The sequence below is a fragment of the Ursus maritimus genome, unplaced genomic scaffold (genome assembly GCF_017311325.1).
Source record: "Ursus maritimus isolate PB19 unplaced genomic scaffold, ASM1731132v1 scaffold_21, whole genome shotgun sequence".
Classification (NCBI taxonomy): Eukaryota; Metazoa; Chordata; class Mammalia; order Carnivora; family Ursidae; genus Ursus; species Ursus maritimus.
In genome coordinates this window covers 41,645,772-41,664,741 of record NW_024424564.1, presented here as the reverse complement: position 1 = coordinate 41,664,741, position 18,970 = coordinate 41,645,772, and the positions used below count along the sequence as shown (strand labels likewise).

Here is an 18,970-nt window from a genome sequence, read left to right as displayed (position 1 = left end):
GGATATTCTCTCCCTGCCCTGTCCTCCTCTTGCACCCTCTCTAATAAATAAATGAGTCTTTTAAAAAGAAAAGAAAAGAAAAGCCATACCCTTACCTGACATGCCAAAGGAGTACCAACAACAAACTTAGGGATTTTTATGTAAAATTCCTTAAATATGAAGTGATCTAATTTATATACATTTGAAGTAAGCAGCTTTTTAGAAAACTCTGAAAATCCAGGTCTGGCTCTGAAAGGGAAAGTGTGTGACGGTTGGTACCGATTTTAGTAGCATTCCAAGTTTCTATTTCTAAATCTTGTTCCAAGATAAACATTATCCAGATTAAGGCTGGCTCACTTTCAGCTGCGGAGTTTGAATTTTGTAACAAATGCACAACCAAACAGTTGACTCTGACATTTAAACATCCGTGTCCTATGTGTGCATGGCCTTTTAAGTAATGCAAAACCTATTAAAAATGCAGGCCATGTCTTTATTCATTTAGCAAATGCAAGCAACCCTCACTATCCAGATCTGTTTAGTTTCTTAGGGTGGTGAACGAACTCCCATGTAGCACCTACTAAGTGCCAGGCATGTGTGCTTTAGAACCCTTACAGCTGAGTACCACCATTTACAAATGAGATGCAGGCACAGAGAGGTGTCACTTACCCAAAATTAAACAGGAATGTTTGTTCAAGAAAAAGAATGCAGCAACAGTTGGGGCAGGGCTGAGTGTCGAGAGTGGCACAGGGTAAGTGTCACTTGTCCATCTAAGAAACAGGATCTTGTTCTAAGTGTGATGGGAACCCTTTGGAAGCAGTTTAGTTTGCTTGTTGTCTTGACATAGTTATCAGTGGTGTGCTTATCTTCCACTCTCAGAAGTGTCCTAGTTTGGAACAGATTATACATTTATATGGTTACCTTCTATTTTATTTTACTTTATTTTTATTTATTTTGAGATGCCTACTAGATATCTGAGCAGAGATGTCAAACAGGCAAATGGTGAAGTCGAACTGTGAGAAGTCGGTGCCTGAGATAGATATTCAGGGATCATCTCTGTATCTGTGGTATTTAAAATTACGACTGTAAATGAGATTGCCCAGAAATAGATCATAGATTTGTAGTAGTGACTGGCCACGCCTGGAAGGAGTTGACCAAAAGAAGAGATCTGCCAAGAAAAGAGGGCATGGCCAATAATATTGAATGCCATGGAGTGGTCAACTAGGATACAGATAAGTGACCAATGGATTTGGCAAAAAGGAAATCACTGGTTGGCCCTATCAAGAGTGATTCTGGTGCAATGAGAAAGGTTAAGAAGGCAGCTGGAGCGGGTCTCGAGAACAGGAGAGGAGTAAGAGGCAGGGACTGTATAAAGTTTTTCAAAAATGCAAAGGGAAGCAGGAAAATGAAGGTTGTAAGATTAGGCATATTTTTCTTTAAAGAAAGCAAATACCAGAACATGTTTATATGATGATGGATATGACCCAGGAAAGAGAGAGGGATGAGAGATGGAAAAACTGCAGGATGAATAGCCTGCAGGAAGTAAAAGTGGACTGACTTTGGATCAGAGCAGAGATGGTAGTCCTGTTCCACAGGCAGGGTGATGGGAGTTCGTGGTGTGAGAGGAGAGTTGCTGTCAGGTTGCCTTTTTTTTTTTTTACAAAGGGCAGGACAACGAGAGGGTAATTCTGCAGGAGGGCTGGAAAGAAAAGGTATGAAATGGTTGTTTTGAGGGGCGCCTGGGTGGCTCAGTCCTTAAGCATCTGCCTTCAGCTCAGGGCATGATCCCAGGGTCCTGGGATCGAGCCCCGCATCAGACTCCCTGCTCTGCTGCGAGCCTGCTTCTTCCTCTCCCACTCCCTCTGCTTGTGTTCCCTCTCTCTCTCTGTCAAATAAATAAAATCTTAAAAAAAAAAAATGGTTGTTTTGAGGAGTAAGAAAATGAACATACAAGAGGGTGGCCAAACATACAGTCTACAGACTTTATCTTCCCTTAGACCAAATCCTATTCCATCAGTTTTTAGCCCTTGAACCTTTCTGCTTTTTTCCATAATTGCATTCTTATTCAGGTCTTTCTAGAATAAAATTTGAAATCTTCAAAATCAACAGTATAGCAAGGAGAGACATCCTTACATAAAACACTACAGTCAAATTTTATTTCCTACGTGAAAAAAAGGCTCTAATAAAATTATTTCCTTTATAAGCAGTTTATAATTACACTAAATTCATTTCTGTGACAAAATGTAATTAGCTGTCAAAATAAATATGATTACCTGTAAGACTTCCAGGGAACTCAAGTTAGCTTGGTAAATCAAGCGTATAGTTAGCACTGACTGCCAACAGCAGAATGAAGTACTAGTTCTGAGTAGCCCCATTTCTGTTTCTGGATATTAACTGGAGAAGTTGTGACTTACTCAAATTCAAAAGTGATAATAGGAAATTGCTAACACTGAAAGCTTTTTTGTATTTGCAAAAAGAGATACTTCCCCGGTACTGATTAAATCAGATAATGTATGGACAGCACCTGGCAGGTAAGTAGATACCCAGTATATATCAATTTTCTACCTTCCTCCAACTGGTTCCCATATCTTTGAGTCACTTCTGTCCAGTGAGGGGTGCGAGTTGGTTCCACAGTTACTTAGAACAGAGTAAAGTGCTCCCTACTTCTCCATCAGATCCCAAATTGTAGATGAGAATCACCTTTGGGGGCTGTTAAACAGCAGTCCTGGGCCCCGCCCTCCAGAGATTCAGAAAGCTGGGGTAAAACCTAAAAATCTGCATTTTTTTTTTCAAAGATTTTATTTATTTATTTGACAGAGATAGAGACAGCCAGTGAGAGAGGGAACACAAGCAGGGGGAGTGGGAGAGGAAGAAGCAGGCTCCCAGCCGAGGAGCCTGATGTGGGGCTCGATCCCAGAACTCCGGGATCACGCCCTAGGCCGAAGGCAGACGCTTAACCGCTGTGCCACCCAGGCGCCCCTAAAAATCTGCATTTTTAATCTTCATCAGAGTTGACTAAAATGTATTTGCATTTCATTGTCTTGGTATCAAAATACATATTCAAAGATGTTTTGTCATGTTTGTGCATTAGTACCAAAAATTAAAAAATGACTACAGTACTTTTGAACTATGTAACTAAAAATTTTAAGACTGCCCTGTTTTTCCTTTAAATTTCCTTTATTTCCTTAGATCTTTATGAAACATTTCATCTTTTGCAGATCATAGTGCTTTATTAACAGATTTATATATTCTTTTCCCATTCCTTTAATACAAAAAAAATTTTATTCAATCACCAGTCTTCTTCATCTGACATTTCACTAAGTACAGGATTCATAATGTCAACATTATTAGATCAATCATTCAAGTGGGTCACACAAGTTCATCCTCATTGTGCCAAATACCCACTCAAAAGATACACTGAATAACAGATGCCTCCAAGTGCAAGTAGCAACCTTAGTTTCCTGAAGTGAACCAGTACTGTTTCACAGGTCAAACTGCTAGTCTACGCAAATAAACTGGAAAAGAAAGTGTACAGCTGTACATATCGTCAAATGGCAAGTTCATTGGAAGAAGAACCTCTATAACCATTTGTATACTTCTCTGCCATCCTTGCAAAAGCCTCTCCTGCATAAAGTTATAGTTCAGAATTTAAAACAAACTTGATGAGATAAAATGTACCAGGTGGCTTTTCTGTGGCAGAAATTACAACCATTTTTCCTCAAGCAATTTTAAAGACAAGTAAGGTTGAAAATAAATATGCAAGCACACAGTAAACTAAAGTCTGTGTTTAGAAATTCAGGTACAAAGCACAGCAGAGCCTATGACTATAGAAGATAAATTAGAAATATAAACTAGCAATGAAGCAATAATTTCTTTCAAATAGCAGGAAACAAGTTCTCCAATACCATTATTTAGATCACTGTTTAGTGTTCATCTATTAACTTTGGAGTTTCTTTTAAAAATCCCTTTTGCTGATTATGACATTTGACCAAATATACCAACAAATATACCTTAAATCATAGTGCATGAAATAAACAACCGTCTAATTTCTGATGAACTCAACAACTTTTCAGTTTTGTATATAGCGGTTCAAGAACCTTTGTAGGTTTGCTTAGAATCCCTACTGGTGTTTATGAAAGCTTTTAAAAGTTATGTTCTTATCCATTTGTTGTTCCACATTAATGTAACACTCTTAGTGCTGCATTTAAGCCTTGGGTGTTGGAGTGATCTGTTTTAAGTTCTCAAGGATGTATTCTGACTTATTTACTCCAGAGCATCACCTCCTTTCCTTCCCTCCCTCACATACACACACACACACACCCCATTCTGCAAAATGGAGGCAAATTTCCAGACTTAAGTATAAAGAAAACTAAGATTTTTCAAGCTTGGATTATAACCCTTAGTTAAAAGGAATGTCAAATATATGTGCCACTTTAAAAATTTTTATGAAACTGAATATGAAATAAAAGATGAATTCCAGCTAGGTCATATTCTTTGAGAATGAATGAGACATGATGAGACCCGTTAAGAAGACATGACACACTTACCATCCACAATCAAAAACTTCAATTGCCTGCTTGAGGTTGACTTGGAAATGGTACGTACAAAGTCCACGATTTCTTCAAAGGACTAAGATAACATATTAAAAGCCTATAAACCACTGACAGCACTTATATATATATTTTACATTCAAAACTGATCTATGGAGCCCATTTCATTCGATTTAAAAGTCAGCTCCCAAATATCTGTGGCTGCTTTTACTGTGTTTTTTAAAAAGAGTTACTGCTAACATTTTAAGCCATCCTAAAGATAAAATTGGTGTGAAGATTTTTTATATCTTGGATGCCTTAGGTGATTCTTAAGTATTTAAAATTATTTGTTCCTCCTTAATATGAAACTTCCAAAATAGCTTATGACCGCAAAGAAATGTTCCTTAGGCACTGTGAGGTGTAATCAAGATGGAGCAAGAAACCAGGCTGAAGCATAATGTTTGGCTGGTAACTACACTGACAGTTAACAAAACGCTAGCAAGCACTACCTTACCTGCCTAGAGCAAGAAATGCCTTTACCCCACTACTCCTGAGATTCTTAAGAGGGAAAACCAATTTCACAATTTTTAAAAGAATCCATATAGAGTTCTAAGAACTGCACATGTTTAGGGTATTAGAAAAGATGTTTCATAAGGCATCAATGATTAAATTAATGTAATGCATATCTAACAAAAGATGGTTAACACTCAGTATCATAAAACCATTTATCTCTTGTAAATTTCTCTAATTCCTGCTACTCTTACCAGCTTAAATAAGAAAAGAATGCCTCTTGGCCTAATCAACTATGGTTATAAAAAAAAAACTAAGACATCTGAAACTATTAGGCACATCAAAGGTACAGTTTATGTAGTTCAAGGTTCCCTTCTTAAGGGGCAAATGAGTTACCTGGCACATTATACATATGGAACTGTAAAGATAATCAACTAAATTCAACTTTCACATTTTTTAGTTAAACTGAAAGACTTATAGTAAATATCAAATATACCATATCTTCAGTTACAACTGAGTAAGTGTAACATTTTACCAGATAAAAAGCTGGAATTTAAGTATGAGAAACCTTCATACACTGTGCTAGTATTGGTCTCTTCTTTTTAGACAAAAGCCAGTCATCAATACTTTCAACACAGCAGTTTAGAAGATAAACGTCCAAACAGGTGACTTGGTTGTAGTCCGTAATTTAGCAATTCAATGCCACTGGCATCATAATGCTGTGGAGAGCAAGTGTATCTCCATATTTTAGTCAGATTTGTCTTTCTTCTTTCCTGTTAAGGGCACTTTGTTTACAACAGCAGACCCAACAGCTGTAACACCTCCAGCCACAGCAGACACGCCCCCTTTCACCAGCCCTATTCCCATGGAAGGCACAGTTGTAACAGCTGTTTTGGTCACCTCCAGACTCTTCCCACCAATCCAAGCCACACCACCAATGGTGGCACCAACAGCTCCCTTTGTAACACTGAAGATACCACCAGTCACGCGGGACAACATGCCTGGTTGCTGCTGTGGGTGATCTTTCATTGAACCTAATGAGAGAAAATATGAAGACAGTCAAATATAAGTCTTTAAAGAGCAGTACAAGTCATTAAGTATCCTAAGACTTCCTAACAATCGGGGGGTTGTCTGGATGAGATGAACCACATAAACACAAATCTGATCAAAACACTAAAAACCTCTTCCCTCAAAGCTATAGTTGTACATGTTTTAAAACATCTTGGTCCAATGCTAAATCTTAGTATTTATGAGAAAAAATGCTTTTGGGACTAGACAACTTTCATAAAATAGAATCTAAATTTAAATGTTTCCTTGATTTACAGTTTTGTTGCTGTTAATAAAAAACTTTATATCCTAAAAGGAGCATGAAAAAATAAGAAGATAAATATATTTGGCCTTCATTTCCTTGACAGAATTCAATCATCACTGAAACAACCTTTTTCATTTAAAGCAGTGATTCTCAAGGTATGGCCTGGGACTCCTGAGTAACCACAAGACCATTTCAGGGGCTCTGCAGGATAAAAATTATTTTCATGATAATACCAATATGTCATTTATCCTTTCACTTTTATTCTTTCACATTCATTCACAAAAGTCTACAGAATTTTCCAGAATCTAAATGATGTGCAATAAGACAAGTCCCTAAACACAGAAGCAGCTGTGAGAAACTAGCTGTCTTCTATTAACCCTAACATTAAAGAGATTTGCAAAAATTTAAAAACGTCACCCACCCTTTTCACATTTTTTTTTCCCTTTGGAAAATAGCTGCTTTTCAAAAACTATGTTAATCACGTTAATATGTAATAGGTCTTCTGGGGTTTTTAATGAATAAAATATTTATCAGTTTTTATTACTTATATGGCATATATCAACAAAGACACAAGCTTTTTGGGGTCCTCAATTTTTAAAAGTAGAAAAGCCAAAAACTTTGAGAACCACTAATTTAAATATATGTAGGTGTCTGCTCTATTTGTATGTTACTAACGTACTTAAAGAGCTAATGCTATGTGAAAATAGGATAATTATTTATCTCTTAAAATCATGTTACTTACCTAAAATCATTTTTTGTAGTGTTGAGAAACTACAGCTATGCTTAGTACTTTCACTGCATCAGTAATTCTTACAGGAGAGAGTATGTGATTTAAACTTCTAGTCTGTGAAAACTCTTTTACTCCAGAAAAGGTAATATCAATATGAAAAATTCAGATTTATTTAAGTCATGAATTTGTTCTCTGGTTTCATTTTGAATAGAGTCATTCAAATTGGCATGTAACCTCAAACTCAGGCATAAAGTAACAGGAAGATTTCATGAAAATTTGCTTGTATCAGCCTCAAACAAACACAGGTTTTTTTCTCCTTTGTAATCTAATGATTTAGGGGGCACCTGGGTGGCACAGTCATTAAGTGTCTGCCTTTGGCTCAGGGCGTGATCCTGGCATTCTGGGATCGAGCCCCACATCGGGCTCCTCTGCTAGGAGCCTGCTTCTTCCTCTCCCACTCCCCCTGCTTGTGTTCCCTCTCTCGCTGGCTGTCTCTCTGTCAAATAAATAACATCTTAAAAAAAAAAATCTAATAATTTAGGCAGCAACAACACATAAATGGTGTTTATATTTTTCTAAATTTTGTGGAAAAATACTTGGTCATTAAATAGTTCACTGAAAAGGTACAACTCGCACAAAGAAAAGTAAATTCTTGGGTATGAAGGCCCCACTAGGACCACCAAAGCTACTAACTCCTAGCAGAATGTATCAGAGAAGACAACATTGGTAAACTCATACTTGATAGAGAAAAAATTCTGAAAATCGAGCTTTTCTAATACAGCACAAATTTACCTTGATAAAGATTTTCTTTTCATTGTTTAGAGGTTTTACATCATGTCACAAGTATGAAAATATCACTGACTCCTCAAAATAGCTCATAAAGACATAGCAATGGCTAAATTTATGAAAACCAAATTCTTAATTGAAGCTATTTGAGAAATAAGCATAGTTAATATAAATTTTTAAATAGGGCTGCTTGGGTGGCTCAGTTGATTAAGTGGCTCCCTTTGACTCAGGTCATGATTCCAGGGTCCTGGGATTGAGCCCCACATCACGCTCTCTGCTCAGCAGGGAGTCTGCTTCTCCCTTTGCAGCCCCCACCCCTGCATTCTTACACACGCACATGCACACTCTCTCTCTGAAATAAATAAAATTATTTGTTTTAAAGATTTTATTTATTTGACAAGAGAGAAAGACAGCCAGCGAGAGAGGGAACACAAGCAGGGGGAGTGGGAGAGGAAGAAGCAGGCTCCCAGCGGAGGAGCCCAATGTGGGGCTCGATTCCAGGACCCTGGGATCATACCCTGAGCCAAAGGCAGATGCTTAACGACTGAGCCACCCAGGGGCCCCAATAAAATGATTTTTTTAAATAAAATTAAAGAGCTGAAATAAAAGGATATGGAATAGCATTTGAATATGTTAATTATAAAATTACGAAAAGGGTTACATAATTGATAATTCTTTTGTAATCAAGGTCACTAACCCTAGGAACAGGAAAAAATCCCGATTTGAGGATAAAACAGATACTGACTCATGCTGAATACCCTCATTAATATTATCCTGCTATGCCAAATTCGGTGCACATGCATTTAATGAAGACAATTTTTCTTAGTCAAAGCAGATAAATATTAATGCTGTTGATCTCTTTTAATTACAGTGTGCTCGTAATTACCACCATATAAATTATCTGCTCTGCAGACTACTTTGGTTTAGCAGGTTGCCATATAAAGACATTACCAAAGCACTTTCTCTTCCTGGACAAGCATGCTCCTGAGCTGTCTTTATCTCTTTCCTGGCTTTATCCCTACAAAGTCCTTATTAACTTTCTCATTAAGCCCTAACTTTTTTTTTCAAAACTCTAGGGTTCTAGACCTAAAAAATAAGTCAAAAAAATAGCTGACCTAATAATTTTCCAGGCTATTCTTCCACCAAACTAAAACTAATCACCTAGTTACTGCCATCTTCTTTTAGGCTTAAGTACAAACTTTTCATTGTGTTTTCGTAGCAATTTCATTTTTGTCTACCAACATAGGAAATACAAGAAGAAAAGTCTGAACAGTGGGTAACTGGGAAGAAAATAAAATACCCAGAGTCACAACTTCCAGCTCTACCCTCTTCCCAGAGATACTAGTCTGTCTGCTACTCCAGTCTGGTCTGCTGCCACTTCATCCCTTCTTCTTCACTTTGATTCTCTGTCTTAGCTATTATGACTGTCCTGTACAAACATGCAGTTGTCAAAGGAAATTACTATTTGGTTTAAATTTAATAATGTTCTACACCAAAACCATAAACAGAATATGCCTATAGTCATTTTCTGTATATAGTCAAGACATTCACGTATGCATTTAGTGTTTCCAAGAATTTTTGAAGTTTAGGTAATAAAATGACTCATGATGTCACAACTTTCAAGCTAAAAGAGAATTTAAATTAAGCAGACCCTAAGACCATTAATATAGGAAGAAAAACTACCAATGATAAATAACAGTCTAATAACAAACCTCAAGTGCCTCTTGAATTGAGTTTTTGTATTCATGACATGAAAATTAAACATAGTCCATCCTTCCTCTGCACCCCACACCCATTCTTTACAAATGAAAGGATATTCTAACTTGTGAAATGGTCTTACTAGAAGAGTAGCAAAAGAATAGATCTTATGTAATAAAACAGTTGCACAGTGTCCCCATTCACCAATATCTATGCTTTCTTGTTAGAAGCTAAAAATGTTTATCTTCAATTATTTTTGGAACATATTCACCCACAAGGTAAACAGACTGTTACTTTAAATTTAATAAAAAACAATCAGAATTTTAATTCAGTAGGATGTTTGTTTCCATTCTTAGTGTGTCAGATGCATACTTACCTTCTGGTGGTTCATCACTAAGGTATGATGGGAGTTCTTGATTTTTATCTGCCTGATTCATGATCTAAAAAAACACATACACATTTTATTGTAACCTCAACCTGTGAGATGACCTCTTAGCACATGCTCAATTAAGACTTAATCAACTTTATTCAGATAAATAACATTTTAAAACATTTGTGGCAAAACTACATTTTATTTCTCTCCCACTTTGTGGTGTTTAAGAATACTTTTAATTACACTACTGGACAATATAAATCTTATCTCAAACACCAACCAAAGAGTAAGAGGCATAGTACGAGCTTTCCTATGTTGTTACTACTGCTTACTAATTGAAAGAAAGTTGGAAAGTCAGTGAAAGGGTTGGCAGACAAAAATCTTAAGTGCTTCCTCCTACAGAGTATTGGATAACTTAACTGTAATTTATTTCTCAACAGACTTAAGGAAAACCTATACTACATCTAAAAAATATGTTCTATCTGAAAGCTTTCTAAGAATCATGATATCCTTCTAGAAAAATGACATCACCAATCTGAATCATTAAGAGATGGACTTTGATTACTTTTTTATTGTTTTTAGAGCTCTTACAAACACAGGGAGCAAAAGAACTCAAAATCTATGAAAAAATATGTATGTGATTACCTCCTTAGTACAAATAGTAAAGGAACCTGAGAAATAAAATAAGCTACACTGGGATGAAAAAAAAACTTTCTTTTCCCAATTTCCTTTACTACCTTAAAATATTTGCTTTTATATTCACTTGACTAAGAAAAGATCAAAACGAGTCAAGACTGGAATACTAGTACTCCAGTACTACAACTTTTAGAATACTATTTAACAAATTTAAAACAAAACATGCAGGAATTCCTGACAGAATATGTGTGTCCCTTTTCCTGATGAAAAACTACTGTGGAGCCACCTTCCTCCCCACTGAACTGTTAATTCCAAGAGGAGAGACTGATTAGCTTGTTCACCACTGTGTTCCCAAGATCTGTATACCATACACATACAAATCCAAATCACCTGGCTGATCAACCAATCAACAGATGCTACCATCCCATGGACAGAAATGTGGAGAAATTATATACACACATACATCTTACATATGTTAACCGGACTTTAAAAAACAGGTGTGATGGGGGGGCACCTGGACGGCTCAGTCTGTAGAGCATGTGACTCTTGATTTCAGGGTCATGAGTTCAAGCCCCACACTGGGCATAAAGCTCACTTAAAAAACAGTGTGGTAGCAACTGCATAGATTTCCAAACTGCCTTTCTGTATATATCTCAAAAATCCCAACTAAAAGAATTACGTTTTTCTTAATTCAGAATCCCTTTAAACATTTTTCTTATATATATCTTGTAATTTAAAAAAGAAAAAGACCACTATTTTAAAAGCTTAGAGCTGCTTTATAAAAGATATATACAAGTTCATCTGTATGATATCAATTGACTTTATCCTTCTGTGGGTAGGCAAAGAGGAGCCATGACAGTAACATCGTCAGATCTGTGCTTTAAGAAGCTAACTGAAGCAAGAACAGATGAAGAAGGCGGGGCGCCTGGGAGGCTCAGTGAGTTAGATGGCTGACTCTTGATTTCGGCTCAGGTCATGGTCTCGGGGGTCGTGGGGTTGAGCCCTGAGTCGGGCTCTGAGCTCAGTGCATCTGCTTGAGATTCTCTCCCTCTCCCACTGTCCCCTCCTCTCCCCACGGTTGTTCTCTCTTTCTAAAATTAAAAAAAAAAAAAAAGAAAAAAAAAAACAGATGAAGGACAGAGAGATTAAAAACAGTAAGTGGCTACTTTATAAGTTCAGTGAAATGGAACAACAGTTTAAACTCTGCCAGTTTTTCCTGTATAAATAAATGTTTGGGCAAAAATCTACGAGTCACCCTTGATTTCCTGTTTTTTACATTCCCATCTAATCATTGGTAAATTCTGTCGCCTAAATAAATCCAGAATACAAGCACTTCTCATCACCTCTACTGCTACCATTTTCAATTAAACTATCGTATCTCTTACTTGGGCTGCTACAAAGTCTCTTAAATGGCTCTGAGCTTCTACCTTTGCTCTTCTTTCAGTCTAGCTGTGTTGCACTCTGCCTAAACCCCTACAAGTGCTTCCTGTTTTGTTCAGAATAAAATCCAGAGTTGAGGCCTGACATCTAACACTCTGACAGCATCTCCTACCATTCTGACTCTCACTCATACCAGTCTAGCAGCACAGGTTTCCCTGCTCACCAACTCCTGAAAGGCTCTTCCCCAAGATATGTGCATGGCTTGCTTCCTTACTTCCTTCAGGTCTTTATGCAAATGTCCCTTAACAGAGATCTTCCCAGACCACCTTACAATAGATTAGCATCCTCCTACTCCTTTCCCGATCATTTTCACCTAACCCTGCTCAATTTTCTTCATTGCTCTTACTTTTATATATATATATATAATGTACATATTACATATTTATATATTATATATACTTATATATAAATATTTGTAAGTATTTATATGTAAATATAAATACGTATGTTTACTTTGTGTCTCCACAATTAGAATGTAAGCTCCAGGAGAACAAGGCTTGGTTTTGTTCACTGCTCCATCCCCAGAGCCTTTTTCAATGCCAGATGCATGGTAGACAAATACTTGAATTTTCTGTATGAAGTAGAACAGAGCTTGGGTATTAATATGAGATAAAAGGAAAATATAGGAAGGAAAATTTCTAGTTTTTTGAGCAACTAAGTAGGCAAAGATGATGAAGACAAGGGACAGGAGACAAGAAACCACTTCCGAGAAAAGATGAAGGACTTTCTAAAATTTTTATTTTATTGTGGTAAGAATACTTAACATGAGATCTACCCTCTAAAACAGAAGTGTACAACACATTACTGTTAACTATACGTAGGATTAAAGGACTTGTTTTGAACAGCTGGATCTGAAATGCTTTCAGGGCACGTGCAGGACACGTTCAGCAGGCAACTGGATTTAAGGGGTCTGAAACTCAGCATGAAGTCTGAGTTAGAGTTGAGGCCCCAAGAGTGGTTTGAAGTGGTAGCTATGAAGACAGAAGTATGAAGAGAGAAGTAGACTAATAACCTTAATTGGACTGCTCATATTTAAGGGATGAGTGAAAGAGAAGCCAGCAAAAACAAACAAAATACAAAATACATCTGAAAGTGTACAAATGAGTATAGCCTCATGGAAGGCAAAAGATGAATTTATAAGCTTCCTAGAGACAAACAATGCAGACATTAAAATAATTTATGAAGACCAAATACTATGGGGGAGATGCTAATGTTACATTCCGAGAATATAAAAGGCATATATCAAATAATCCAATTCTTTTACATGTACATAAAAAGACTGAAAGAAAGTATACCAATATGTTGACAAAGACTGCCACTAGGGAGTAGAAATATAGAGAGAGAGAGGAGACAGAGAGAGACAGAGAGACTGTGCTACAGAGAAAGAAATACCATCCCTTTATATATAGATATACATCTATAAATCTATATCTAACATCTATATTTTAATTTTCTACCGTAAACATGTATTGCTTTCGTACCTAAAGAAAATTTTATATTTTTAAGTCTTAGAAATCAGTGATATTCATAAAGGGTATTTTCAAAGGTTATGCAGTTCATCTACCTAGTTTTTATCCTAGTTTTTTTTTAGGTTTTTATCCTCAAATCAAGGTGATCTAAAAAACAACATACTTAAATCACAAAATGCTGATTTGAAGAAAATGACATCACTGAGTTTAACTCCCGGTTATGTCCTTAGTAAGAAAACCCTGACAAAGAGCCTTACGCAGGCTGTTTACTACATTGTACTGCACTGTAAAGAAATTACCTACCACATTACTCGATGCCTCTGATACAGAGCTCCACATAAGAAATGTCTTTAGTGGTATTCAGAAAAATTTTTGTTTCTGCAACAGATTTAGGATGTTTTCTTCTCTTTGAGATCTATATACTTTCCTATTTAACAGATAACCTCAGGATGGTAAAAACAGAGCTACCCTACGACCCAGCAATTGCACTACTGGGTATTTACCCCAAAGATACAGATGTAGTGAAAAGAAGGGGCACATGCACCGCAATCTTCATAGCAGCATTGTGCACAATAGCCAAACGGTGGAAGGAGCCAAGATGCCCTTCAACAGATGAATGGATAAAGAAGATGTGGTACATATGTACAATGGAATATTATTCAGCCATCAGAAACGATGAGTACCCACCATTTGCATCGACATGGATGGAACTGGAGGGGATTATGCTAAGTGAAGTAAGTCAAGCAGAGAAAAGACAATTATCATATGGTTTCACTCATATGTGGAACATAAACAATAGCATGGAGGACCATAGGGGAAGGGAGGGAAATCTGAAGGGGGAGAAATTAGAGAGGGAGACGAACCATGAGAGGCTATGGACCCTGGGAAACAAACTGAGGGTTTCAGAGGGGAGGGGGTGCGGGAATGGGGTAATAGGATGATGGGTACTAAGGAAGCCACGTGTTGTGATGAGCACTGGGTGTTATTCGCAAGTAACAAATCACTGAACACTACATGAAAAACTAATGATGTACTTATAGAGCAGCTACCTGAACATAATAATAAAAAAAAAAGTCTTATGCAGAGCAGGTGCCCCAAAAATAAAAAAATAATAAATAATAAACAAACAAACAAACAAATAAATAAATAATTTCCCTTTGGCTTCCAGGAAGCTTGCAGGTAAAATCCCAACTTAACTGGGCACGTTCCTGTGGCCTGCCTACTTGTCCTATTTTCCCCCAACTCCACACCTCAAGACCCCCACTCTTACTGCTGTTCTCCCTGGTTAGTTTGCAATTTGAGTACTTTACTTATATTCTTACCATTTTGTTAGTATATATTTTTGTTGTAAGCTGACGCACATTATTTGTGAAGTACGTGAGAAAAAATTACCATCTGTATCTACATTAGTATTAAGCATCACAAGAAAAGATACATACCAATATACGGTCCAAATTTTTGGTTAAAAAAAAAGGATACTTTAAGCTAAAATTGTGCTTTTCAAATATTCTTATTTAAGAGTAAGCAGTAGCATGCCAGCGGCTTCAAGAACCACAGGAGAGATACGATGCGTGCATTTTACTACACAGTAATTTAAAGTACCGTTTAAGTTTAAATATACACTAATTAAAAAGATAACTGAAAAGTACTTGGGAATTTTTAGGATAACCAGACTCTCAAGAAATTTCATTCCTGTTTGGAACTTCTTCAGGATATACTCTCAGATTTACCAGCTCTCTCTTCCCAGCCCACAACACTCCCACCCCCATCCACCATGATTCTACTCCTAAGTTACGTGTATTTTTGGTAGAAGAGTTTGAAATGTAGGAATATAGATACTATTATACAGAAATATCCACAGATACATTTAATATTGTTAGTGACAGTTACCAACAGGATTATCAATAAACAGTAAAATAGAAAATGTGGGTATTAAGGAGGGCACATATTGCATGGTGCACTGGGTGTTACACGCAAGTAATGAATCATGGAACATTACATCAAAAACTTGGGATGTACTGTATGGTGACTAACACAACATACTAAAAAATTATTAAAAAAAAAAAAAAGAAAAGAAAAGAAAAAAAAAATCTGGAGGTCTGCCTGGCTACCAAGAACAGAGGAACTTGGTATTAGAGGGCTTTGAAGTCCTAAGAGGCCAAAGGCATTGATTTTTGTTTTGTACACATATTTTTTTAACATCTGACTTTCTTGTACATCATTGGTGTTAACAGCAAGTATATAGTATTAAAATTCCTCTTAGGGGCGCCTGGGTGGCACAGCGGTTAAGCGTTTGCCTTCGGCTCAGGGCGTGATCCTGGCGTTATGGGATCGAGCCCCACATCAGGCTCGTCTGCTATGAGCCTGCTTCTTACTCTCCCACTCCCCCTGCTTGTGTTCCCTCTCTCACTGGCTGTCTCTCTCTCTGTCGAATAAATAAATAAAATCTTTAAAAAAAAAAATTCCTCTTAGAACTCTTAGGATAATAAAAATAGTGTAAAAGCTGCAAGTATTTGGAATATTGTTGTTTTCTAAATTCCTAATTTGGTCATAAGGCATTGAATACCTTGTAAAAAGTATTTCTGCTAAATCCTTAACTCTCTGTAATGCTACCTGTACTTTTTACTCACATAAATCATTCCCAACCCCTACACACATATATGTGCCAAACTTTTAGTGATATTACCTCTTTACAGATACTACCACTTTATCACTAAGGAGAACTATTTTTTATATTACCATCCTGTTCATTATCATCATTACAGGGGCTTTGTTTCTCTTAAATTGGGAATTCTGAACACATACTCCTAATCTCTTAAAACTGGTAAAGGTAAATAATCTGCTTGTAAAATTTAAAAGTACACACATAGAGACAAGTAACAACTAATAGAAAAAGTGTCAAAATGACCATTTTAAATGTTATCCTTAAACAAAATTATTGAATGCTACGCAAACCATCTGCCCTAAACTCACTGAATTATTAGTTCAATATATACTTGGGTCCCTACTATGTGGCAGGCACCATGTCAGGCGCTGAAATTTCAGCATGATTCAGCACACAGGACTTCTCTAAACCAGTTTACCCAAAGGGGACACACTTTCTTGGCACTTATCAATTTATCTCATGCAAAACCCAAAAAATTATCTGCTCTCTAGGAACTCATAATACACACAAGTTTCTATTTAAAAAGTACCTTCCTAAGGAAGGCAATAAAAACAGAAAACAGCCTTTACATCAGGACAAATAACTGAACTTACTCTATGGACATAAATCAGGTTCACCACTTGGTCCTAACATGTGAACAAATTTAGAGTACCAACTAAAACTGGTTATAACTGTACTTTTTAAAGAAATTGTGAAATGTGAAAGACTTCTTTGCTGTAGACTACAATTCACCAGTAGTTCCTTTAGGCATTTTAGGCCAAGGAGAAATAATTCTTGTCAAGTACAATAGTATCATAGATATAGCAGCTGGCAAATATATTGAGCAAGGATTAATAACAACACTATTCCCTAGAGGATAATTTCTTCCAATAATAGAAATAAGTAAACAAATGCCTCTTAGGAACTTTTTTTTTTTTTTTTTAAGGAAAACAGATGAATCAGTGTTGTTTGTGGATATCTACAACATTTGATATATTAAGTTTTCATTAATGGTGAAAACAAAGTTTGAAAATAGTACACAAATTTGCCTATGGCTAAACACCCCTTTGTGTACCAAAGGAAGTTAAATAGCACTAACACATTATATGAAGCCTAACTACAAAATACAGTACGCAACAGTTTCCCTTCAAAGCCATTTCAAAAACCTGTTATTAAACAGTAAGTGCCAATTTCCTATAAAAAAAAAGACTTATAATTGATTTAGCTAAATTCTTCTATACATTCTATATATAGGAACTTTGCCACATCCTCACTCCCGTTTTAGCTTCTTTGCCAAATTACAAGGACTTTCAAAAATACATTTATACAGAACTTTCACACACACTCACCAATAAGCAGTGTATATTAAAACACCAGCTGACTGTGTTTAGGCTTCTCTAGTTAACCAACTACCCTGAACAGGCTGCTTTTAAACACGGCCCCCGCCCGTTAAATCAACAGAACACAGGCTACAAGAAATGCATTGAATCTGGCAGGGAAGAAAAAGTATCTGTCAGTAAAACTTTTAAGTGACCACCTTAGTGACAGTCAGTAACAACTGACAGTATCAAAATAGTAATTTTTTAAGTGTTGCCTTTAAATGAAACATTAAGCAGAATTACAATAAGCTATCAAACCAGATAACCAGTACACCAGTAATCTTCACTAAATTATACCTCATTAGTTCAACAGATGATTTGTGTCCCTACCATGTCAGACATTGTATTAGGCACTGAGGTTACTACTACAACAAGCATGTGAAGGCCCTACTCTGAAGGTGTTTATATGTAATCCAATGAGATATCTTCAGGAAGTAGCAAAAACAGCAAGTACGCAATGACTGAAACAAAGACAGGTAAAGATTTCCCTGAAGTTAAATACACACACACACACACACACACACACGCACAGAAACTTTTCTATCTATCCTCAAACTTTTCTAATGATATTCTCTATATATGGACACATTTTTATTGAACTTGGTTTCTGCTACATCAGTCATAGCATAGACTAAAGAAATGAAAGGGGGGGGAGTCAAAACTGAGGGCATAGAGGTTTATTAAAGATTACTTCCCTATTTCTTTGAAAAAGCAGGCACAGCCACATACACACAAACATAGACCTGTTGATGTGGTATCAATATTCCTGGGAGCCCTTTAGAGCACTCACACCAGGGCATGTTCTAAAGGTTAAACAATCGCATACAGCAAATAATCACGGATAGCAAACAAAGTATTTTCATTTGGAATTAGCACAAGTGTTCACAAGGGCCTAACAAATAAAATAAGAACTCTCCTCTTTAGGTGTTTCTAAACCTTTCCCAGCGGCCCCTTCTCCCCCCACTGATCTCTTTAGTCATAAGCAAGTCTTTTTCTTTTTTTCTTTAGCAGAGGGAGTGACGTGGCAGGAGAGGCAGAATATGACCCTGGAGAAGCCGTGACTAGGGCTAAGCACAGCACCTCCTCCCTCTGCTCCACGTTGTACACCCAGCACACCCCCACTCCCACAGGGTTCCAGAATTTCTATGTCTTCCCATATAGAAAAGGCGATCTATTTAGGCGGGGATCTGATTGGAAGTGCGCGCTTGGGGACCAGTCTCAAAGCTGCGTGTGCAGAGCAGGCACGGTTTTTATTTAGACTCGGGAGGCAATGATGGCACCGACGGGTGCTCCAGCGGTCCCCAGTCACCCCTAGCGCCGTCAGCGCCTCTCTCCATTCCACACTTCAGCTTTAGGTTAGACGTGAGAGTAGAATCTTTCCGTGGAAAGAGCACTGGGGACCAAGGCTTGAGTGCCTGAACGCAAGAGAGCGGTTTATCAACAGGTCGGGAGTTAGTGTGGTGGGGAAGCCCAGCACAACCGCCCCCC

At 37.1% G+C, this 18,970-nt stretch overlaps 1 protein-coding gene across 1 annotated transcript in view; it reads right to left on the bottom strand.

The window, feature by feature from the left end:
• Positions 1 to 3,186: 3,186 nt before the first annotated feature.
• TMEM263 (transmembrane protein 263) overlaps positions 3,187 to 18,970 on the bottom strand; it is a 25,803-nt gene continuing 10,019 nt past the window's right edge. Inside the window, exons 3-4 of the mRNA XM_040637420.1 lie at positions 9,918 to 9,981; positions 3,187 to 6,049 (exon numbers count right to left, since the gene is read on the bottom strand). Coding sequence (XP_040493354.1) covers positions 5,763 to 6,049; positions 9,918 to 9,978 — 348 coding nt within the window. The 5' untranslated portion in view covers positions 9,979 to 9,981 and the 3' untranslated portion in view covers positions 3,187 to 5,762. The remainder of the gene's footprint in view (positions 6,050 to 9,917; positions 9,982 to 18,970) is intronic.